The 23,129-nt window shown below is 39.5% G+C and overlaps 1 protein-coding gene across 1 annotated transcript in view; it reads left to right on the forward strand.

The window, feature by feature from the left end:
- The first annotated feature begins 10,676 nt into the window (after window positions 1-10,676).
- LOC129076708 (actin-like protein 6A) overlaps window positions 10,677-23,129 on the forward strand; it is a 31,805-nt gene continuing 19,352 nt past the window's right edge. The window contains exons 1-3 of the mRNA XM_054580865.1: window positions 10,677-10,836; window positions 19,092-19,168; window positions 19,336-19,510. Of these exons, the coding sequence (XP_054436840.1) occupies window positions 10,812-10,836; window positions 19,092-19,168; window positions 19,336-19,510 (277 nt within the window). The 5' untranslated portion in view covers window positions 10,677-10,811. The remainder of the gene's footprint in view (window positions 10,837-19,091; window positions 19,169-19,335; window positions 19,511-23,129) is intronic.

A 23,129-nucleotide genomic window follows, 5' to 3' on the forward strand; every position in this document is an offset into this window, starting at 1 on the left:
AAAGGGTATGAGTTCCTTCTTTCTTTCTGCTGTGTAGGATTCCATTGTTAAATGTACCACAGTTTTTTGATCCACTCATTTACTGATGGGCACTTAGGATGTTTCCAGCACTTGGCTATTGTAAATTGCACTGTTATGAGCATGGGGGTGCACAGGTTCTTTTGAATTGGTGTTTCAGGATCCTTAGTGTATAATCCCAGCAGTGGAATTGCTGGGAATTGTTTTTAATTTTATGTGACTATGATTTCAGAGGGGTGAAAGGGTAGCTCATCTTAGAGAATGGGAAAGGAATTAAAGAGAATAGAAAATGTTTGGAGTAGTAACCATTAGGAATATAGTAAGAAGTAAATTAAGCTGAACAAAAGGGCTGCTGATCTCAGTAAGAATTCAGTTGATATTCTATAGCGTAAAAGTACGAGGAAAAATTGTATAGTTTTCTGTTTCCATTAATGCTTCACAGCTGTTTGATTCAGCACTTTTTCAATTGCAAGTGACAGAAATGTCAAGTCAGACTAGATAAAGGAAAAAAGGAAATTTATTGGCTTATATAAGAGCAAAGCCTAAAGAATATGATTTAAGGTATAGTTAAATCCAGGGCCTACAGCAATGTCATCAAAAATATGTTTCTCACTCTGACCAGTTGGTGGGGTGTCATCCTGCAAAGTGAAAGAGTGCCAGTTCGATCCCTGATCAGGGCACATGCCTGGGTTGTGGGTTCGGTCTGAATGTATGAGAGGCAACTAATAGATGTTTGTTTCTCACATGGATGGTTCTCTCCTCTTCTTCTCTTCCTTCCCCTCTCTTTAAAAATAAATAAACAAAATCTTAAGAAAAATGTTTCCTTTGTTTGGCTCCACTTTCCTAGATAGCTACTGGCAGTTCCAAGAACACAGTCTACCTGCTTTAGCAAACCTTCACAAAAAGAGCATGTCTTTCCCAATTTTTTCAGTCAAAACCCCAGTGTAGACTATAATTGGCCCATTTTGGGTATTGTGTCCAGTGTTGGACTAATCACTGAGGCCAAGGGGATGAGATAGTTTGATAGCCTGGGTCTGGGTCATACATTCACCCTTGAAGCCATGAATCATGTGGACCAAAATTTGGGAAAGGGTGGATTTTCAAAGGAATGCTGGTCAGGCAAAACACCCAGGTCCACGAGAGCTTGAGAATGTGAGTGGAGAAAATAGATGGTAGAATTAGTGTCTGTCAGGATAGATTAGATTATGCTATAGTAAGAAATAACCCCTGATCTCAAAGGCTTACAACAACAAAGACGTGTTTCTTCTTTTGCTGCATGCCCATTGCAGATTATTTGGAGCCACGTTCCTCACTCAGAGAGCAGTGTTGGTCATGGAAGCAAAAGGAAAGAGAACATGGCAAAGGAAATGTTCTCTCTTAAAGTTTCTGCCTGGAAACAGGACTTTTCATAATTACTCACATTTCAATGGTCAAAAAAGAATGGGTGGGAAAGCAAGACCCTGATATATTATCCTGGATTACCTGGGTGCATACAATGTTATCACGAGTGTCCTTATAAACTATAGGCAAGAGGGTGAGAGTCAAAGGAAATGAGTTGACAGAAAGCAGAGGTTGGAGTAATGTGGGACCAGGGACCAAGGATTGCAGGCCGTCTCCAGGAGCTAGAAAGGGCAAGGAATGGGTTTTCTCCTTCAGCCTCAAATGAAACATGGCTCTGCGGACACTTTGATATCCCCACTAAGGCCTCATGTCGGACTTCTAAGCTTCAGAAGTATAAGAGAATAAATCTGTGTTGTTTTAAACCATTAATTTTGTGATGCTTGTTACAGCAGCAAGAGAAAACTAATACATCATCTAAAGAGATGATTAAGGGGAATTCGGGCTCTGATTTCCTAATGTCAGGAAAAGGCAAGAAAATGAGGGCTGGAATTGGGTGGCAAAATAATGAGGGATTGTCATTCGCTATTCCTCACTTTAAAATTTAATAGAAATAATAGATAATTCTCTCAGTAAAAAAAAATGCAATGGGCCTATGCTTATACACAGATCCCAAGGTGTTTTGATGTTGTCTGTCAGTCTCTAAAGAGAACTGGAAATTTTTTCTGGAAAGATTCAAAGGAAGAGAGCTATAAATGATAAAAAAAGGCAGAGGATAAAGGAAAAATATTGCTTTTTAGAAATAGCTAGTGTATACATTTCTTTTCGCAAACTATTCTGTACAGTTTTTGAGAAAATTAATTCCTGAAAGAAAAATCTTGTGACAATCAATTCTCATAAACTTCACAAGAATTTTTAAACGAATATTCCATGTTGTCCTATAAATTACAACATTTTGCTGTGTAGCATCTTCTAGGTCTTCTGAATCACTTTATTTCCATTAAAAATAATTATAATAGTTAACCTCATTACATGTAGACACTGTCTTTCCTGCCTCTCTCCCTGCCCCATCATATCTCTTCCCGAATGGTATTTGAAGCATGCTGTGATTTAGTTCAGGCTTGTGAAAGTACAGTATCAGAGGCATTATTTTCACAGGGCTATTCAATTTTTCTTAATGGATTTTTTTCTTTAAGAACAACTACATATACATGCAAACTCCATACACAGAGATCTATTTGGAGAGGAATTTAATTTGGCAATGGTTCTCTTAGCCTTTCAGACATAAGGACCACACAACAAGCAGGGCAAGCCAAGAGGTAAAAAGTTGCAGCCAACAACGGTGTGAGACTAGTTTGGAGGCCATGAGCAAGAATGGAGTCCAGGCAGCAGGGGGCAGTTGGCACTCTGAGAGTGCGGCAGTGCCTGGCTAGCCAGGGGCACGGGCAGAGTCCTGGGAAGGCTGATGGGGAGAGCCAGGGCGGGCAGGGCCTTGGGCCGGGTCCTTCAGTGTGCCAGTCAGAATTTGGAGTTAGCCTGGGAAGACCAACTTGGATGCCAGCAGCTGAAGCACACGCAGTGCAGGGAGGCTGAGCCCAGGGCAGCCGCTAACCCCTTCCTGCTTTGGTGTTAAGCAGTTTTCTTGATGTAAATGGAAAAAGGATGAGCAGGCCCATCCAAGTATTGAAAAATTCAGCAGAGGGCTATGTTTTCAGAAAATGAGCAAACAAAAATCCAGTTCTGGTAGCTCTGGGTTGGATAGTTTAACAAAAGTGAGCTACCTACACATCTTTCCATGCATGGTACTAAAGGCAAGAATCATAAAGAAAAAGACTGATGTACTAAAAAGTTCCATATATTACCCTGGCTGGTGTGGCTCGGTGGATTGAGTGCTGGCCTGTAAAGCAAAGGGTCATTGGTTCGATTCCCAATCAGGGCACATGCCTGGGTTGCAGGCCAGGTCCCCATTAGTGAGCATGGGAGAGGCAACCACACATCGATGTTTCTCTCCCTTTCTTTTCTCCTTCTCCTCCTCTTTAAAAATAAATAAACTCTTTAAAAAAAAGTTTTATATATCAATAAATATTAATAAACATGCAAAGACATACATATCCAATGTATTTATCTTTTAAGATAAAACTATCGTTTAATCTACATGAAAATAACAGCAGAAAATTAGCAATGATTGAAATGTCAATCAATAGGCAATTGCTTAAATACATTATGGAATATCCCTACAATGATATGTAAAGGTTTTCTTCTTTGTAAAATGCCAGGTAATAAATATTTCAGGCTTGTGGACCAGAAAGTATCTTTTACTACTACCCAATTCTGCAGTTGTAGCACAAAAACATCCCCAGACAGTACAGAAACAGAAGAGTATAACTGTGTTCCAATAAACGTAAAGCTCTATTAACAAAAATAGGTGGCTTGCCCACATGTTATAGTTTGCTGACCCCATTCTGAACAATACTTTTAAAAAGTTATTTACATCTATATACAATATTCTGGAAAACAGTCAAAATTATATTAAAAATACATGTTTCAGGACTGAATATGTATTATACACTAGGTTTTTATTTTATTACCTATGTATCAAAATATAGAAATAAAATTGTGTGTAACTATGTTATTATTTATGAAAATATTGTTAACTGTATGTAAAATTTTCATTTCCCTGTGTTCCCTTTCAATCCTTATCTGCACTACATGCTTGTGAAAGTCAATATATTGTCCTGGTTCTCTTTGCCTTATTCCTGTTTGTTCTCAGGGTCAGCAGTTTGTGTTTTTATTAAACACAATTCAATAAATATTAGTTAATAGCTGTGATTATGATTATAGTGATAATGATGTAAAATAGAGCAATTATAGGTAGCTTTTTAAATTAAGGATTCTTGGGGAAAACTAACAATTGCAATCACAAGTGTTACTGTCAAATGTTATTCAAGTTGCTTTCAGAAGAGATATTGTGTTAAGTCCTTTAAAATATTTGTTTGCATGTCCCAAGGGATCGACACCAAAAAGGTTCCCAGAGCATTGCTGCCTCTGTGTTTCCTACTGTACCCCAGCTGGCACAGTGGGAGTATCTTTGATGTTTCCAGCAACTGACAGAAAAATATGAAATGATCAAAGTTTCAGCATGTAAATCATTCTACTTGCTTTCGTCATCCAGAGTCTGGAGCCCAAAAATGTACTCCTGGATCTGGTGCACAGCTGAAGGTACAAACAGTAAAATCAGAGGCTTTTTAACTTTGTGTAGGTTTATTAAAGTCTACCAGCTGATAAGCAAGGTGAGTAACTTTACAGTCGTGTAATGTGATTCTGTAATCCATATCATGTAAAGAGGGGTGGGAATGAGAGGTTAAACTCAAGAATCATAACCTCAGAGTATTGATTAGGTACAAGGGACTAGTTATGACCTAGTTTAATGCTCAAATTCTTCAATGATTGGCTTTTTCTATCTGGATTGTGGACACTTTTTCACATTTTTATTAGAAATCAGCCAACATAATGGCGAACTGAAATATAGCCTTTCTTATAGTCAGTTTAGGTAGAGCTGGAAGGTGGCAGTTATTTGAATAATCTACAATTAAACCTTCTGTTTCTCACATTTTTTTCTTAAAAACTTTGATGTTCTCCCCACTGAAAAGCCCCCAAAACTAAAGAAACACCTTCTCCCTACCTGCCAACAAAACCAAACAAAGCCATAACTGTTCCCTAATTAGAGAAATAGTGTGTATGGCAATGAAAATGTGAACACCAACTATTAGGTGTGTTGTATATCTTCTCTTTGTTTGCAACTGCTTTACTCATATGCCAGAGTAGAGATATAAGACTTTAAATGGAAGAATTGTATAACCACCACCCACATCTTCTGAGCTTTGGTGGAAGCCTAAGTCTAAGTGAACATTTGGGATCCAATCTTCAAGTAGCAACTGGAATGTGTAAGCTGCCATTTTCTCTTAGAATGGGAACTCAACAATCCTTGGGTGGAGCCTTGGCTCCTTTCCTTTTGCAGTCCCCATGCCTGGTTGAGAGTCAAGGCTCAATGAATTAGCTGATCAAAGGTTCAGCTTACTTTTGTCATCCAGAGTCTATAGAATCCCACAAATGTATTACTGGACCTGGTGCACTGTTAATAGTACAATCGGTAAAATCAGAGGCTCTACCTAAAATGCTCATGAATGAAAGAAAGGTCTTATATAAAAACTCCAACTTGACAGAAGTTTGATGAAGTTCTGTGTTGGTGAAGTTTGGAGAAACAAGTGTACTCCCAAATATGTTAGTGAGGAAATGTAAATTGTACAATCTCTGTATAATTTAGCAATGACCATTAAAATAAGTACACATTCCCTTGACCCACTTCCAGGAATTCACCCTGTACAAAAATTCTCTTACCTGTGCACACACATAAAAAATAGTCATTGCAGCATTCTTTATACTAATAAAAGCTAACAGTAACTTGTGTCCATGTACAGAGAACTGGTGAAATAAATTATGGTATATACAAATAATGGAATTTTGAGCTGATATGAAAAATGAATAAGATAGAATTTTATCTGCTGATATGGAATGATCGCCAGGATATTATCCATAAGTGAAAAAAGTCAGTTGGAAAGCAATGTGTTCAGTATGCTAGATAGCTTTATGTAAATAAACAAAAATAGTAGAGAGAAAATGCAAATATATGACTTTATTTGAAAAGGCTATCTCTGGAAGATTACAAAAGAAAATGGTAACAGTGTTTCAGTTTGGGGAAGAACTAAGAAATTTCAAGGGTTAGGGGGAGGAAGACTTGCTTTTCATTTTTTTTGTGTTGTTTCAGCTCTATCTGTGTGTGTAGACTACCTACCAAAATTTTTTAAATAAAATTTGTTCAAAAGTAAACATCTTAAAATTAATTTCCAAGAAGAATCCTTTTTAAAACTCACCGGCATACTGTGAATTACCATTTTCGTATCAGAAAAATGGGGGGAAGGGTATACGTCTATATAATTACTTGTAGAACAACCATCTCTGATGAGAGTTGGGTGGCTGGGGACTCCAGTAGGAGACTTAATTCCTGTATGTTTTTTGTATTTTTTGATTTAAAAAAGTATTTATATATAATTTTCTTATATGCAACATATATAATAAAATTAAAATTGTTGCTTTTAAAGTTTACCAGAAGTTACAGGAAGTGGAAAGGAAAAGGTACCTTAGGAAGTAGGCATGGCATGCTTGGCAGGGTCAGACAGCCCTGATTTCCGACCCAGACTCCTTCAAAGCTGTGCGATGTTGAGAAACTTGTGAATCTCTGTAAAACCCAAATGGGTGTGGGCAGATTATGTGGTAAATATTAGATATAAAGCACATTTCTTTCCATAGCACATATTAGGTCAGTAACTTGTAGTCATTATTATCACATGGCAGAGGAAATCCTTCCAATTCCAAAACACTATCAAGGGTTCTAAAGAAGCCTTACAGAGCAAGGAGCTTGGACTTGGTTCAGTGTTGCTCCTTGGGTTGGTAAACTGCCCCATAATATGGCATTGGCACTGACTTCACTGACCTAGATCAGCAGGAAGCCCACAACTTGCCCCAAAATAACCCAAGGTGGAATGGTGACACTTTACAATAACAATTGGTTAAATTTTGCTGTTTTGTGATTTCTCACAAAAGCTATGTCAAATGAACAGAGATTTTTATAAGTCATAATGAAATAATAAAACTTGTAAAATCCACACAGCATCTAGCATTTCATCTTTTTTTTTTTTTTTTGTCTTTAAGCATTGTTAATACGAATCTATTACAAATCATTTGGTATGTTATAAGGTACCAGCTATGACCAAACATACATTCATTTGCTTCTTCATCTAGGTCGTATTATTTGGAATGGCTACCTAGTCTCTTATTAATCTAATGGCAAATAGATGTGTCAATCTGACTGATCACATATCTATTGGTGAAAAACTCCACACTCCAAATATGCATCCTTTATTTTAGTGGTGCTTGCATGAGCATTATATTTTTTGGAACTTTGATAAACAGAGTATTTAAGACTCCATACATATGCACATATACACAAAAAAGTTATATTGAAATTTGTTTTTCATAATTGCTAATAGCATATATATTACAGCATAAAGTAATTCTAAATACATTTTTGTATCATTCTTAACAGATGATAATCTCCTAAATGCTTCCTAGCTTGCATTATGACAGTTGTATTTTTTTCTAACTCTGAACTTGATAAAGGCTGTGACAGAGGACAAGATCAGTAACATTTTGTAAGAACTGCTGTTGTGGTTCCATAACGTGAATTCTGATAGACGAGGAGAAACGGAGTGAGGCCGCAGCCTGACTACAGGGCTGGTACAGCGTTACAGGAATAGAAGAGCAGCGACCCTGTGAGGCAAAACCAAGTACTGCACGCAGCTACACAGGAAGTTCTTGATGCTTGTGGATTACAAAGGATTAGTTATTTTTAAATACCTGGATTCAGAGTCAACCACTGAGCATCTACTGGGGGCTACACAAGTTTCAAACATGTTGCTTCAATATCTTTCATTTTTAGGTTGACACAGAATATGCTTACTGGGGGGCAGGAATCACAAGCATTGATTGTTTTTATATATATTGGCCTTGAGTTCTCGTGTTTTTGTTGTTTTTTACTTTGACTAGCTATCAATTACAGTAATGTAGGCTGAGCGAAGACTTTAGAGAAAATGTTAGGCTACAGAGGAGAAACATTAATGCAAAAAGAACACTCTCAGATATTTCATATTTCATGGCTTCTGCTGGATCAGTATTTTTCTTTTAATGTATATTCTACCAGTTTCCCTAACTATGAAGAATGGAAGAAAACAAACTTCCATAGTACAAGTCTCTCCTCTAAGGAAACAATGTCATTGTTACTGTGGTTGTGTGGTCCTCTGACATGTTTTCTTAGGATGCTGAATAGGTTTCCTTTCTCAACAGTACGTTCTTTCAGCAATTCAATGCTTTAGGGCCAATGATCTTGTTGCCCTGTTACATTTTTTGCTGATTAAAATTTATGAAGGGCTTAAGTGTACGCTTTTATCTGCAATAACCTGTGATTAGTCCTGATACATCAGATGTACTGTGAAGTTTTCATTTGAAGCTCATTTCGATGGTTTATTAAAGCAATGTGCCCAATGATACATCAAGAGAACAAGCTGACCTGAAATTATGAAGTGATGTTTTCTAATATTTTTCCAAATTACTTTAAGTAAAAAGATCTAAGCATGACATTCCAATATTTCTTGAAGCTGTTTTCTTTTGCTATCAGCTTGAAGATTTCTCTGCACTCCAGTGTGTTCTCTTTGGGAGAAGACAATCACAGCAGTTTAAGCCTTCTGAAGGCTAGGGGTGTGGTCTTCATTAACCCTGCTAAACGGTTTCATTTTCCGATGAACTCGGAATTAGTGAAACAAATACTTTGCTCTTTTTCAGCCCAGGTAGTATCTAATTTCTACATGCACAGGAGATGTTAGAAATAGTATTGCTGAGAAATATCTATTTAACTTGCCATATAAGACATACTATACTTTCAAATGTTAAAAAATGTCTTTGATACTTAACTATTACAAGAGTAGCACATATTTTATAATTCATCAGCTTTATTAGTCAAACAAAAATATACAGTGCAAATAGAAATATTTTTCATATTTGATAGGCATCTGCAGTAAGAGCTTTAATCATGGAGGCAACAACAGTTACCACAAAGCAGTTAGGTGCACTGTGCTAGGTGTGCTACAAACATTATTTTAGAGGGGACAGCAAGCTCTTTATATAAAGGGGTCTGAGAGTAAACACATGCCCCAGCTTATTGGGTCGCACAGTCTTTGTTGTAACTACTCATCTCTGCCCTTCCAGAAAAAAAACTAGCCATAAATAAGCTTGGCTGTGTTCTGATGAAACTTAGTTTATGATCACTGAAATGTGAATTTCATATAATTTTCACATCACAAAATATTATTCTTAAAAGTATGTTTAAAAAACATTTGAGAAATGAAATCCTCATTCTTAGCTAACAGGCCATACAAAAACAGGAAGCAGATTGGATGCGGCCCGGCCCATAGCTTGCTCACCTCTGCATTATCTCAATGGGTTAGTGGGGGTTTGCTAAATAATTAGACATATGGTAATTATGCTGTCAAGCCAGTGGGAGTTTACTCACTAGCCTCATTCCCCACCCTGCTATCAATCACTTCTGCCACACTGCTGGCACTGAGACTAACGAGAGCTCTGTTCAATTGTTCTTCAGATTAAGAGCAGCCCCTCTGAGTGTCTAAACTCCAAACAAATTGACCTAAGAACTGCTATCAACTACAAGGATATATACTAGTGATCTTGAGGGTTTGACTGGGAATGCTGTCACAAAATTCCGTGTTTTCAAAGATCAAGCTGCCTGCAGTGTGGCCAAAAGGCAAAGCAACAAGTTGTCACAGTAATCCAGGGAAGAGACAATGGAGACCTCAACTGTGCCGGCAGAACAGGGGACTAAACTTGTCTGACATGTATTTATAATTAGGAACTCACTTGGATGACGACTGATTATATTGTACTTTACCTGTCTCGAGGGATAAAAGTGATTGATGACACTTTAAAAGTATTAAATTGTATGTAATTGAAATTTTAAAAAAAATTTTAAAAAAATATCCCTCATTGGTGTGGCTCAATTGGTTGGGCATTGTCTTGCAAGGCAAAAGGTCGCCAGTTTGATCCCTGGTCAGGGCAATAAAAAATAAAGTATTAAAGTGCTACCTATATTTGTCACTTTCTTCATTTAATTATTTATAACCATTTTAAAAATTACAGCATTCTATCGGTTTCTCTAATTATTGATTCCCCTACCCCAAAGTGGAGCGTAACATTTTCATTATTTCAACATAAAAGTTAGTTGAAAATACTTTTAATTAAAAAAAAACAACACATCTCCATTCACCACACTCCCAAACCAGCAATCACCACGTGGAAACATTTTCTCCCAATTTCTAGAAATGTACCTGGCTTTAGTGGATTCCCATGGCCACCCCCATTCGCCAAGTAACCCTCCCGACCCGTCTCGACACTTTCCTCTCCCCTATCCTGCTTCTACCGCCACTATCTCCAGCTCCGCGGGCCAATTCCTTCCTTCATTTTGTCGCTTTTCCCTCGCCCCGCCCCCATGTCTGCCTTCGATTGGCTAACATGATAGTGCCGCGGCAGGATGCCCCATAATCCAGTTATGATTGGCTAAAGAATAGCCGGACTTCTCGTGATTGGCTGAAAAGAGAAAGCAGCAAGTGTGACTGCGCACCGGGGGTGTGGGTATCGCTTTGTTGCCCGAGGGGGGTGGCGGTGGAAGTTAAGGGGGTCAGAGGCTACTGCTTGCCGCGACTCGCAGTCGCTGTCGTTGCCGTCACGTCGCCCGGTCGCCTTCAGTGTAGGAATCGCGCCCACAAGCAGCCATGAGCGGCGGCGTGTACGGGGGAGGTGAGTGAGCGCGCCGTTTCAGTACGGGGTTTACAACCCCCGCCCAAGCCCTCCTCACCCCTCCCCTCGGCTGCGGCCCCTTCCGGTCTCTCCGTCTTTAGACACCCGACTCTCCGCCCCATCCCCGCCCAGCGTCTCGGGCACCCAGAGTCACCGCCGCCTGCGGCCCCCTCCAGCCTCGGTCCCCGGAGGAGCGAGCAAGGGGTATACGCGCCGGCCTCGCGGCGGGGAGTGACGCTAGATCCATCGAGGCAGAGAGTGAACCTCCGTGCAGGGGTCGGCCCGTCGAGTTCGCGCCAGATTGACCAGCCGCAGGGTCGCCTCTCTCCAGTGTCTCCATATCTCGGCTGATTCGGCTGACTCTGCTGTCTCGGCTGTGCGCGCGAGTTTAAACTTCGGAGTTCAGTGCAGTTTGCGAGCGTGGGCGCAGGGTTTCCGCATGGTCCAGTAGATGGCACAGCGAGCGCAGGAGGTAGATCTGATGGCCAGCGTGCCGGCCACTCAGACGGAGCCTCCTGTCCGCGCTTTGCGCTCGCGCTGCCGCACGCCCTTCAGTAACCCCTGCCTGTTTGTTGACCGTGGGTTCCCCAAGTTACTCCTGCGGGGCAGTGCTCGGTGTTAATTTAGGACCGCCTGTAATTTAAGGACGCTTTCCTTGGGTAGACAGTGGTGTAGAAGATACCGAAGCCAGGGAGTTCCAGGGACCTGAGTTGTAACACCAGCCTCCGCATTCCTGTGGCGCCTTGGCCTTGGGCAGTGACTTCAGTTTTCCCACCGTCAAGCGCCCCGGTGGTAGAATGATAGTTCCTAGTGCAGGGGTTCAGAACCAGACAGCCCAAGATGTGCCTCAGTAGTATGCGGATTATTTAGAGCAAATGTCCATTTTAGCTTCAGGCTGGAGGGGAACTGTAGGGGGCTGGCTTTGAGTGATATCTGGAACTGTAGCCCTGACTCAAGCTTAGGCCTGGGAAAGGACCCCGAAGTCTTGGCCAGAATGCTTGTAACACCAGAGGCAAGCAAGACCCGATAATAACTCCGGCAGCCCCCAGGGGAAGTCTGACTGAGAAGTAAATTACCCTCCTTGAAGCATGCTTGTTTCTCCCTCAAACTGTTAATCTTATATCAGATAACCAGCTCAAAGCTGGGAAAGAAATTTACAAAACTCCTGGACCCTGACCCAAATCCCACCTGGCACCATAATGTTTGCTCAACCCAGACCTGAAGCAGTTTGGTGTGTTCCTGCCATTTTCATCTTTAAACAACATCTGTTCTCTGTACGTTTAAACTACTTATGTAATAAGATTAAACTATATATTCCTGCTACCTATCCCCCACCTGTAACCCTCACAATAAAAGCCTTTGGACACGGGCTCGGAGCATTCTCCTCTAGAGAGAATCGTCTTCCCCTTTCCTCGACAGACAAAGGGTGCCTGGAATGACTCTTTATTTCATCCGGTGTGCATTGGAGGACTCTGGGGTGTAGAACCCCCCAGAGGAAACTTCTTCCCCTCCATTTAACTACCCAGAAGAACTTAAATTGGGGATCTTGCCCATAATAAGAGACTATCAGCAATAACCTCTTTATGACCCAACTATATGGCACAGCAAACTTTTATTCAGGAGGGGTGACCCCCCAAAAACCTGGAATTATCTTCCAGAGGACGAGCCCCTTGTAGTACAGGCTTCCCCGTGCCCCTAATTTATCAGTGTACCAGCTGGCGTTCTGAGAGGCTGCGTACAGTTTTTTGAGGACTCTTCAACACTCCACCAGCATTTCATGATGGGTGACTTATGAGTGCACCTGGCCACTCTGGGCTGAGTGTTCAGCAGTTTTTGACAAAAAGCAGCATGATCCCTGTGCCCCACCCTCCCTATTCATCTGATCTGGCCCCAAGAGACTTTTTCTGGTTTCCCCAAATTAAAAAAAAATGTCCTCAAAGGAAAACATTTTGCTGATATGGAAGAGGTGAAACCAAAAATGGCAGAAGCACGTAAAGTAATCAAAATTGAGTTAAAAAATCGTTTTTAACAGTAAGAAACAGTCTTGATAGGTGTATTGCATCATACGGAGAGTACTTTGAAGGTGAGTGAAGTTTAAACATGTAAGAATAAATACACATTTAAAAAAAAATAAATGACAGTTTTTTTGGGTCCCCCTGTACTAAACACCTGCTCTTGTTATCATCTGGCAGTGACCCTTCAGGGCTCCCAACATGCCTTACCTCAACCCTAGCTCAGAAAGTCTTCTATAAGTAGATGCCACTTTCTGCGTCTGAACCCCTGGTGCATGTGGGGGTCTCTGACTCATATCTGCAGGGGTCCCGTACATATCTTTGTATTAAATTTGCTTATTTTCTCCTGCTAAAATCTCTGTCCTGTCTTGATTATTAGACCAGCCAAAAGAACCTTTAGGGTGAGGGAAGGTTGGTTCCTCCCCCACACTGGCCCCTGGGGTGGTCGTGAAGATCCAATGAGATGATGCTACACTTGCCCTCGAAGCTGTGGTCCAGGGAGCAACAGTTCAGCATCACCTGCAAGCTTATAGAAATGCAGACTCTCAAGCCCCAGTGTAAATCTGCTGAATCAGAGCCTTCAGTTTTGCAAGAGACCGAAAGAGAGCACAGGTGTATATGATTCTTGTTCTGTGTTTCTGTTTGATGAGTTAGAGAACAAGGAGCCAGAACCAAAGTGTTGCTCTTGTTAGTTGTCTAGTAAGGACGCTGTTTCTGAAGAGGATGGCATTTTACTCGCAGGGATAAAAATAAAGTTTTCAAAGCGTTTAGTTTTTTGAGTGTCGCTTGAGTGTCTCTTGAGGCGGTATGCTGACCCTCCTCCCCTCCTCCCGTATTTATTTTCTTGGTTTTGATTTCTCAAATGTGAACCCCAGTAGTCTCCCATTTTACTTTGGAGAAAGCCAGGTGGGTCTTCATGATTTACCTCGTCCCTGTCTGAAGATGCGGTCCTGACAGAAAAGCTGGATCTGGGTGCCTTTGCCTCCTGGAGGCTGCTGGCTCTCTGTCGACCTGTAGGTTCACTGATCCAAGGATCTAGAGGCCGTCCATTGGGTATTTCCTTAAAAGGAATCGATTAATATGAGTGAGGTAGAAATGGATACAATAATGTCAGCAGCTAACATTTATTGAGTGTGTACTGTGTACCAAGATCTGTTCCAGATGCTTCTCATGCATTGCATTTAATACCTTCATTAACTCAGTTGATCCTTAACAACCATAGGAGTTGGTACTACTGTCCCCATTTTATTGAAGAAGTAGTCCAAAGTTACGTAACTTCCTAGAAAATGGGGAGCAAGAATCTCTGGGATGAAGAAAAGGCATTTCAGTAAAAACCATTACCATTTAAAAGAGGTTTTTTTGGTGGTTTTTTCATAAATCATTTTTTCAAATATATAACTGCATATTCATATATGGTTTGGGTATTCAGGATAAACGTCTTTTTTTATTTGCTATATAAATAGGTCTTAACCTATTTTATGTAAAAAGTATTTGAAGTTCACAAAAGTAAGTATATGATTTTTTGTTTGAGCTATCACTGTATGGCCAGTATTTATAGTGGGTCACTTTTCCAAAGGGTTTACTGTGAAAAACAACCAAACTTCTCACCTAAATTTTGTGTAATTAGCTGTAGATTGTATTTTTGACTTGTTTGTTTTTTAAAAAGCTCTTTCACCATGGCCAGTGTGGCTCATTTGGCTGGGCAGTGTGGCTCAGTTGGCTGGCAAACTGAAAGGTCATGGGTTCAATTCCCAGTCAGGGCACATGCCTGGGTTGCAACCGATTGATGTTCCCCCCTCCCTGCCTACCTCTTTTCCCCTTTCTTGAAAAATCAGTAAGCATGTCCTTGGGTGAAGATTAAAAAAAAAATCTTCGTAGTTTAAATTTTTTAATTTACAATGGTCTCATTCCAAAAACAACTTTTGACCAGATTGGATCTTTAGCTTTAGGAATAATGCATAATTCATTCAGATTTCTTTACTTCATAACTGGTTTCTGGACCCACTCCTTGATCTTGAGATCATCTTTAATGGTACTCCTCTACTTTAAACTTTTACATAATAAAAATGAATACATATACTATCAGTTCAATTTTGATAGTTTCATTACTTCTGCTCCCCTAATTCTCTAACCTTAAGACTTTTTCAAAAATTATCTTCCTTATGAGTTGGGGTACACTTGTCTATACAAAAAAATAAGCCAACCTCTCCCCGAAAGTTATTAACATTCAGTATCCTGTTGGACTGCTTTATGACCAGGTTAGAAGACTGCCACTATTGCTCTGTGCTTTCTCAGGGAGAAAAAAAAATCACATTATTTCTATACTTGGAAGCCATTTATTCTGGGGAAAAACATCAAAATCCTAAAACAAAACAAAACAAAACAAAATAGTAGTGTTTTCAGTAGAAAAGGGCTCAAATCTTTGAGAGTTTTTATCCATTAGAATTTATCCTAATTTATAAATGTCCAGGCTTCTGAGGTTATGATACTAAGCCTTTCCTTTCTCTTTGCCATTCTCCAGTACTGGGTTCCTCGGTGCTTGGTATTTAACAAAATAAGGTACATGAAATAGACATTTCTCCGGTCCTTGAAAAATGGGAAAATGAGCAGGTGCAAAATTCTAAGTAGTATCAAGCATCTTACTCAAAATACCAGTGTGTCCAGGATACCATACTAATTAAGACAGGAACATAACTGATTTCTTAGATTTTTCATTTTAACAAAAGTTTTTTGAGTGCTTGCTGTGCGTCTCTAACTTTAAGAAACTTAGTCTTTTGTGAGTCAGTAAAGTAAATAGACACCATAATTTCTTTTATTTTTAGTTGTACTTTTTTTCTGCCACCCTTAAAAAGTAGAATATTTCTTAATATTGATGGCATGGCAGAGTTTAATCGGCGGCACGTTTTTTTCTTGGTGGTACATGAAATGATGGTGTATCTTCTAGTTTATAGCATCTTATTAATGAGAAAGGGTAACTCACTCAATGAAGTTGGTTCAATAATGACCATATATAGAAGGTACAGAGGTAACAGATAAAGTCATCAACTCACTGTCAGGGAACTTTACAAGAAAGGTTATGGGGATGATGAAAGAAGAGAGGAACAGCACATGCAAAGGTTAGCTGAGTGAGAGTGCGTGGCGTCTTGGGGACTACCGATTAGCAGTCATGCCAGTGTGTGAGGTGGGAAGTGAGGCTGCCCCCAGGTTATACTGGGCTTGGCAAATCAGCTGGGTAGACTGATTAGAATTTTATCTTGTAGATAATGAGTAACTGCAGAATGACCCTCCTCCTGTTCAGAGTTACAATTTTGAAAGATCACAGTGTAGCAGTTTGAAGGGAGGATTGAGAAGATGAAGAGATAGAGGCCCAGTGCCTTACTGAACTGTAGTAATTCCCTGTTGAGATGAGCGCTTGACTCAAAGCAGGGGCAGTGGTATTACCGAGAAAGGGATTTGAGAAGTATTTAACAAATATTTGGCAGAAATTGATGGAGGGTAAGAAATATGAAGGTGTTGATGATTCTGTAAAAATCCAGAGGTTTTTGTGATAAGCAGTGCTTCTGTTAGGTTAGACAGGATGGAGAAAAGACAGTGCTTTGGATATGTTGGATTTGAGGTATCCAGGGACATCGGGAGGAATTGATGTTGATGTCCAGTAAGAAGCTCAAGATGTGGGCCTGGATGAAGGTGCGGTCTTGAAAGGGAGATTTGATATTGGAATTATTAGTATTTAGGTAGAAGTTGAGGCTGCAGGAGTGGCACAGATGACCTAGGAAAGGGTAAATGAAGGAAAGGGCTCCTGACATGGGGTTTCTGGCCTCTCCTAAGGGTGCATGGCTAGATCTACAATTTATTAAAACTGGTGTTTAAAATATATTTTAAAACATTCTAAAAAGGGATTCATAAGTTTACGAAGCTGTCTTTATCCGTTTGCTAAGTCTGCCTTAGCCAAGTACCACAGACTGAGTGGCTTAAACAACAGAAAGTAATTTTCTTGAAGGTTAGAGGCTAGGAATCTGAGGTCAAACTGTCTGCAGGATTATATTCTCGGAGGTATTTATCCCTGGCTGAAGTGGTTGTCTTCTCCCTGTTCCAAGGGATCTTTCCTCTATACATATCTGTGTCCTAATTTACTTTTCATATAAGGACAGGTACCAGTCTTACTGTATTAGAGCCCACCCTAATGATCCCTCTCTCCCTCTTTAAAGGTAAACACTGAACTGAAGTTGTTATGTAACATTCTTTAGTAAGTGTGTATGTATCCATAATGAATTAAATAGTATAATAATAAGGTGTGTATAGATAACACACACACATATACAGATATACAGATAACTATATATATATATACACACACACACAAGCATACATGTATACACATATACAAATAAGTATATATACACAAATGTTTGCATATAAATATTTGTGTATATATACAAATATTTGTGTATATATACAAATATTTGTGTGTGTGTATTATGTGTATATATATACACACTAGCTTTTTGACCTGATATTTTTGGTTTATCCATGTTGATACATGTAGGTCTAGATCACTCCTTTAACTGGTGTATAGTGTTTCAATATATGAATAAACTATAGCTTATCTGTTTCCCTACTGAGAGACCACTAGATAATTTCTATCTTTTCCCATGTCAAGCAGAGTGACAATAATAATAATCTTAGCAACTACACTGACAGTGCTTGCTATGTGCCAAGTACTGTTCTAAGTAGTTACATACATTAAAACAACACATTTAATCATTATAGTATCCTAGGAGATAGGAGAGTGCAGCAGAGAATTTAGTAAATATCACCCAGGGCTACACACCTAGTGAACATTTGGTAGGTGTCTTTTTATAATATACGTGAGAGTTTCTCTAGAGAAGGTGTGCATAATTTCTGTGAATGCATGTTTTCAAATTTAGTAGTTATGAGTAAATTGCCACTAGTGTTCCTGTCAATTTACAGCTTGAAGTAGCAGATGTATAAAAGTTCCTCTTTCCCTACATCTTTGACACCACTTGGTCGTGATCTTATCAGACTTATAAATTTTTGCCAATTTATTGAGGGTAAATAGTATTTCTTTATTATTTTTAATGAAAAAGAAAATCCTTTGAAAACTCAGTGCCTGGAAAGTCCAAGTGCTTTATTTAAGGAGGCATACTGTTTGGGCTGAGGTAATTTTAAAGTATAATTAGAGGCTAGTCTCTGAATTTGAATGTAAAAAATAATACCAGCCTTCTCCCTTAGCATTAAACTTTATGCCTAAAGATCTTTGAAACATGCAAACTTTGATGGTACCTTCATTTTAATGATTTTCCCTTGGCCTCTATTAATACACCTTTAACTCATTCTTCAGGGTCCCTACTTGGGATCTTGCTGAGTTTCTTTCCTAATTGCATGGAATATTATTTCCCTTAATGTATGAAAAACGGTACCTAAGTGTACTGGATATCGTCCCTTTGCCCCTCCAGATCCACCTACCACACAATTCCACCTTCTCTGTGCCCTTGAACACTGACCCACGCAGACTACATCAGTGGGCTCCCTCGATGTCTGGTGTGGCCGATGGTAGGGAACCATACTTCCTGCTTTGTGTCTCCTGTCCTGGTACCATTATTAATATGGACCCCTTTCAACTTTCAGAAGTAGCCCAGTTTGGATGAGAAGTTAAAAGAACACCGTAGCCCATGGGGAGGGAAGGACAGAGCTTGGCATGTTTATTAGCCCCTTCCCTCCTCTAGGCGTCAGCCACCCCTTAACTGAAGGTCGCAGCTCCTGTCAGGTAGCCCTCCGAACACACAACTCTCTGGGCTCTAGAGTAAGTTTCTTCTCCATTTCTTCAATGCTAAGAGTGCCAGCAGATCTCTGATTCTGTAAGTCGTAAGGTGCCATACTGTTTTTGCTTGTTACCCTACATTGTGCCCTATAGCTTTGTAAGTCGTCCCTTTAATAAGTGAACTCTCCTCAGATTACCCAGTTTTAGTTGAGCATCTCTTTCCTGATTGAACTTCTACTGATATACCATATATGGCACTATATTTTAATTAAATGAATCTTTAGTTTAAGGTGTAATTGAAATAAAGCTAGGTTCAAGGTAGTACTAGTATGAATGCAATGCCTGTTTTAATTTTTAAAGAGCTTTCATATACATTCTCATTTTAAGCATGTTAAATGCTTTTTAAATCTTCTTATGATACTTGTAAGTTTTTAATGTTAATTATTTTCTCCTCTTTTCAGATGAAGTTGGAGCCCTTGTTTTTGACATTGGGTCCTATACTGTGAGAGCTGGTTATGCTGGCGAGGACTGTCCCAAGGTAAGTGTCGGGTGGGAGTTAATTGGCTGTGTAAAGGCCATGCATCTAGCATTAAATTCGTGCAGAAACAGTGACTCAAATATGATAAAAGGCAGCAGCCTGGGGAGGAAACTGAGTCCTTGATAAAAGCAGGTGAAACGAGTGTGTCGTGTTTTTGACCCTTACAGGTGGATTTCCCCACAGCCATTGGCATGGTGTTAGAAAGAGACGATGGAAGTACAATGATGGAAATAGACGGTGATAAAGGCAAACAAGGCGGTCCCACCTATTACATAGATACTAATGCCCTGCGCGTGCCCAGGGAGAACATGGAGGCCATTTCACCACTGAAAAATGGGATGGGTATGATTTGTTTTTCTATGAAATTGATTATAAACACAGAGTGTACTGGGTACATATAAGATGTAAAGCAACGGCTTCTTGAAAGTGGAACATGGGCAATTTTTTTGTTTGTTGGAACATCCACCGACTGATGTGCCAGGTACTGAGAATGCAAAGGTACATAAAACACATTTCTCTTCCTGAAGAAGTTCATAGGTAATAATACAGCTATGTCTGATAATCAGTGGGATTAGAGAGGAATGTCATTAACTCTGTCATTGGGGTCAGCGATGGTTTTCACAAAGGTGGTAACTTTTGTACTGAATCTTGATCTGTGAATAAGAATTAACCTGACCGACAAGAACAGTTAAAGCAGAGCAACCAGCGTGTGTGAAGACATGGAGTTGTGGAAGAAATTTACATGTTTAGAAATGTCATCAATTACTGCACAAATGGCTGTAACATTGGGTGCCTTATGACCAGATGCAGGGAAGGTAGGCTGCAAGCCCTCATAAAAGGGCTCGTAAACCATGCCAGGGTTGCATTAAGCTGGTAATAAGGGTAACCCCAAAGGCATTTTAACAGAGGTGTGAAATGTTCTTATTTGTTAGCTGAAAAATTTATTCTAAGAGCAATATGTAGGCTAGACTGGAGGGAGGTACTATAGACGAGGTTTAGCTAAAAGAGGTAGGAATCCAGTGGAGAAATGAGTATTTAAATTATAACAATGATGATGATAACCCGTAGGTGGCTTTCAGAGATACCCAGGACAATAGGTATTTAAGTGATTGACTGGGTTGGTGATAAGAAGAGTTGAGCAAGTTTCCTACATTTTTATTGGGGTGACCGAATTAAGTGTGCCATTATTTGAGGTAGGAATAGAAGGCATAAAAGAAGTTTTATAGTCTCAAAAGGCAAATGTGTTGCTAATACCCAAGATCACCCTGAAATTCAGTTATTCACTAGAAGGATGCAAATAAATCAGTGTATAGCTGTACTTATGGCTAAGATTGTTATACTGAAATGATACCAAAAAATCAATAAAGGAAAAAAGGGGGCATGGTGTGTAGTCCAGAGGAAAGCCATACAAACTTGCAGGAGCCTTCACACAGTGCACTCATACAGGATGTGCTAGTTCCTCCAGCATCGAGTCGTAACAACATGTGTGTTGTCCACTGGGGTTTTTACTGGGGGCTGCTCATAGAGGTACCCTATGCCTAGCAAGTACCAAAATCCTAGACTCCCGGAAGGAAAGATGGTGTTAATCATAAGCCATATTTCTTCGTACAAATGACTTAGGCACAGAAGCTACTCTTATCATGTAGGGAAAGTTTTAAGTCAGTGTAGGGAACTGTTCGCCAATCAAGTTCCCAGGTGCCAGCAAATGATCAACCTTGTAGCAGGACTTTCTCAGAACTGCTGTGTTAATTCTTTTCTGCACAGCAAGTAAATGAATTTGTTACTGAGTTCAAATGAATTTGAACATAGGTACTGATGTTGTAGGCAGGTGAGAAAGATTTTAAGACATGGAGCTTCATTGTATTACTCAGAAAGAGTTTGAAATAGAACAGGGTTAAAGATGCAGTTCCATGTGAAAACTTGTTCTGTATTTATGAGAAACCTACTGCCGACGCCATACTCAATGGGCAAAAACTAAAAGCTTATCTCTTAAGATCAGGAGCAAGATAAGGGTGTCTGCTTCACCACTCTTACTTGGCATAGTACTGGAATTTGGCATAGTTCTAGCCACAGTGATCAAACAAGAAAAAGAAATAAAAGGCATCCAAATTGGGAAGGAAGAAGTAAAACGGTCCTTATTTGCAAATGACATGATAGTGTACAGAGAAAACCCTGTAAGTTCTCAACCAAAAAACGACTTGAACTAATTAGTGAATTTGGCAAAATAGCAGGATACAAAGTCAATATTTAGAAACAAATGGCATTGGTGTACACCAATGAACAATAAACTATTAGAGAAACTAGGAAAAAATCCCATTTACTATAGCAACTAGAAAAATGAAGTACCTAGGAATAAGTTTAACCAAGGAGATAAAAGACCTGTACTCAGAAAACTACAGAACACTAAAGAAAGAAATCAAGGAAGATACAAATAAATGGAAACATTTACCATGTTCATGGATTGCAAGAATTAACATCATTAAAATGTCCAGACAGTCAAAAGCAACCTATAGATTCAACCCCATCCCTATTAAAATACCAATGGCATATTTCACTTATCTAGAGAAAATACTCCAAGAATTTAAGTGGAACCAAAAAAGACCCAAATAGCCTCAGTGATCTTGAGAAAGAAGAATAAAGTTGGAAGAATAATATCAAACTATACTACAAGGCCACTGTAATCAAAGCAGCCTGGTACTGGCATAAGAACAGACACATAGATCAATGGAAAAGAATAGAGAGCCCAGAAATAAACTCATGCCTCTATGGTCAATTAATGTTTGACAAAGGAAGCAAGATCATACAATGGAGTAAAAATAGTCTCTTCAATAAATGGTGTTGGGAGAACTGGACTGGTACTTGCAAAATGAAACTAGACCACTAACTTACGCCCTACCCCAGAATAAACTCAAAATGGATGAAAGGTTTAAATATAAGTCATGATACTATAAAAGTCCTAGTGGAAAACATAGGCAGTAAAATTTCAAATATCCCATGTAGCAATATTTTCGTTGCTATACATTCTAGGGCAAGAGAAATAAAGGAGAAAATAAACAAGTGGGGCTACAGAGCTACATCAAAAAGCTTCTGCACAGCTAAAGACAACATCAATGAAAAGGGGACTGACTATGGGAGAACATATTTGCCAATGATACCTTGGACAAGGGTGTAATCTCCAAAATATATAAGGAGCTCATATGACTCAACACCAGGAAGACAAACAATCCAATGAAGAAATGGATATAGGACCTGAATAGACACTTCTCCAGAGAGGACATACAGAACGCCCATAGACATGAGAAAATGTACAACACCACAAGCCATCAGAGAGATGCAAATTAAAACCACAGTGAGATACCACCTCACTCCTGGCAGAGTGGCTATCATCAATAAATCAACAAACAACAAGCGTTGGTGAGGATGTGGAGAAAGGGGAACCCTTGTGTGTTGTTATTGGGAATGTAGATTAGTGCAGCCACTGTGAAAAACAGTATGGAGGGTCCTCAAAAATTAAAAAATGAAACAGGCTAATAGATACAGAGAAGGCTGACAGGTGTCAGAGGGGAAGGTGGGTGGGGGGCCTGGATGAAAAAGGTGAAAAGATAAAGCAAAAGCCAAAAACAAAAGCCTCACAGACACAGACAACAGTATGGTGATTACCAGTGGGAAAGTGGGGTAGAGAAGGTAGAAGAGGATAATGGGGGTATAAATGGTGACAAAAGGAGACTTGACTTTGGGTGATGAACACAAAATACAATATATAAATGATCTGTTATAGAATGTGCACTTGAAACTTACATAATTTTGTTAACTAATGTCACCCCAAAAAATTCAATAAAAACTTTTTTAAAAAGGAAAAAAAATTGTTCTATATTTAATCAGTGGAGAGGAAGAGATGCCCATGAAGGTGAATATGAAGGAACTTAGGGATATAGGAGAAAATTCAGGAGAGGACAAGAAA

This window comes from Pteronotus mesoamericanus, unplaced genomic scaffold (genome assembly GCF_021234165.1).
Source record: "Pteronotus mesoamericanus isolate MK-2021 breed Mesoamerican mustached bat unplaced genomic scaffold, CSHL_Meso_final contig_116, whole genome shotgun sequence".
In the NCBI taxonomy this organism is placed as follows: Eukaryota; Metazoa; Chordata; class Mammalia; order Chiroptera; family Mormoopidae; genus Pteronotus; species Pteronotus mesoamericanus.